The 1,697-nt window shown below is 44.3% G+C and overlaps 1 protein-coding gene across 1 annotated transcript in view; it reads right to left on the minus strand.

The window, feature by feature from the left end:
* The window catches only part of LOC107098536 (B-cell receptor CD22-like), an 18,456-nt gene extending 17,026 nt beyond the window's left edge, over positions 1-1,430 (minus strand). Inside the window, exon 1 of the mRNA XM_015396274.1 lies at positions 1,355-1,430. Coding sequence (XP_015251760.1) covers positions 1,355-1,430 — 76 coding nt within the window. The remainder of the gene's footprint in view (positions 1-1,354) is intronic.
* Between the last annotated feature and the right edge of the window lie 267 nt (positions 1,431-1,697).

A 1,697-nucleotide genomic window follows, 5' to 3' on the forward strand; every position in this document is an offset into this window, starting at 1 on the left:
TGTGTGTGTGTGTGTGTGTATTTCTGCAAGCATTATAAGGATTTAGCAAGCATAACTATAGCACTTATGCTGCTGTAGGCTTAGACTGCTGGAGGACATGGGGACCCCTATTTCATCATTCTGCTTCATTCTATCTGTTAGTTCAATCTATGATGCTTTGCTCTTCCTGCTTTTTCTCGTAGTAGTTTCATCTGGTCTGTTCTGTATGGCTGTGACGCCATCCTGGAGAGGGGTCTCAGCTGTGCTGCCGCCTTAAATGACTTTGTTCGTGAATGTTGGAGCTTGGCCTGTTTTTCAGTGTAGTCCTGGCTCTCTGACTGTGACCACCTGTATGTTCTCTCTTTCATCCTCTCACGTGGGGGCTGGCTCGGAGCTTGTCTGCATGGCTGTGTGTTTCCAATGGAGCTGGTTGACTTTTGTGCTTTTTGTGTCTCGGCTTCTTTTTCTATGTCTGCTTCTGTTTTCGTGAACCCCAGTCGGCCTCAGCAGATGGCCGCTGTCACTGATCCTGGTTCTGCTGAAGGTTTCTTTCTGTTAAAAAGGGCCTTTTTCCTCTCCACTGTCACCCGAAGCATGCTTGGTGTGAATGATCGCTCCGAGTCTATGAGTCGATGCAATCATACGGTTTTCCTTAGATAGAAAACTTTTAATCAGTTTGACTGTATGATCTAGTTGAATTGTCTCTGTAAAGCTCCTTGAGGTGACGAATTGGCGCTATATAAACAAACTGAATTGAATTGAAATTTAGTTTATCTTAGGTAAATCACTCTTAGTCTTTGAGTTTAGAAGGTTTTTCTTAAACAGATTTTATTTCAGGTTTCAGGCAGGGCTCTGATTAGACAACAAAAAAAAGGTTTTACTCCTATTTAGAAATTGGTCCTACTTCGCGACTTTGAAGTTTAAATCTAAATTTTATTTATTTTATTTTTTTATATATATTACAGGGTGGGGCTGCTCAGAGGAACAGTGGGCAGCACTGCTTTCCTGCAGCAAGAATGTTCTGGGTATGATTCCTGGCCCGGGGTCTTTCTGCATGGAGTTTGCATGTTCTCCCTGAGCATGCGTGGGTTCCCTCAGGGTACTCCGGCTTCCGCCCAAAGTCCAAAAACATGACTGTTAGGTTAATTGGCTTCTCTAAATTCGCCTTAGGTGTGAGTGTGTGTGTGTGTGTGAATGGTTGTCTGTCCTGTTTGTTTCTGTGTTGCCTTGTGATGGACTGGTGACCGTCCCAGGGTGTACCCCACCTCTCGCCCGTAGACAGCTGGAGATAGGCACCAGCACCCTTTGAGACCCCACTTGGGATTAAGCGTGTCAGAAAGTGAATGGGTGGATAATTCAGGGTTGAATCACTTACATGAAACACTGAGAGTCACTTCAGTCTCTGCTGTCTTGCTTCCCCCATTCACAGGATATCTGGCAGAACATCTCATGTTGTATCCATCATGTGTGTCTGACAGAGTGATGGTCTCCTGGATTTTAGTTGTAAAGGTTCCATCTCTGTTTTTCTCTGTTTGTCTCTCAGAGTCTTGTTGGAGATTCCAGGTGAGTTCAGGAGGTGAGTGTGGACAGGGAGTCACAGCTGAGCAGCTTATAGTGACAGACTGATGCTCCTTCAGATCACCAACAGGGATATTAATGCTGGGACTCCAGGGAAAATATAGAAGTTCATATTGAATATTTAACAAACACAAAAAAAA

Source organism: Cyprinodon variegatus, unplaced genomic scaffold (genome assembly GCF_000732505.1).
Source record: "Cyprinodon variegatus isolate N-32 unplaced genomic scaffold, C_variegatus-1.0 Scaffold788, whole genome shotgun sequence".
In the NCBI taxonomy this organism is placed as follows: Eukaryota; Metazoa; Chordata; class Actinopteri; order Cyprinodontiformes; family Cyprinodontidae; genus Cyprinodon; species Cyprinodon variegatus.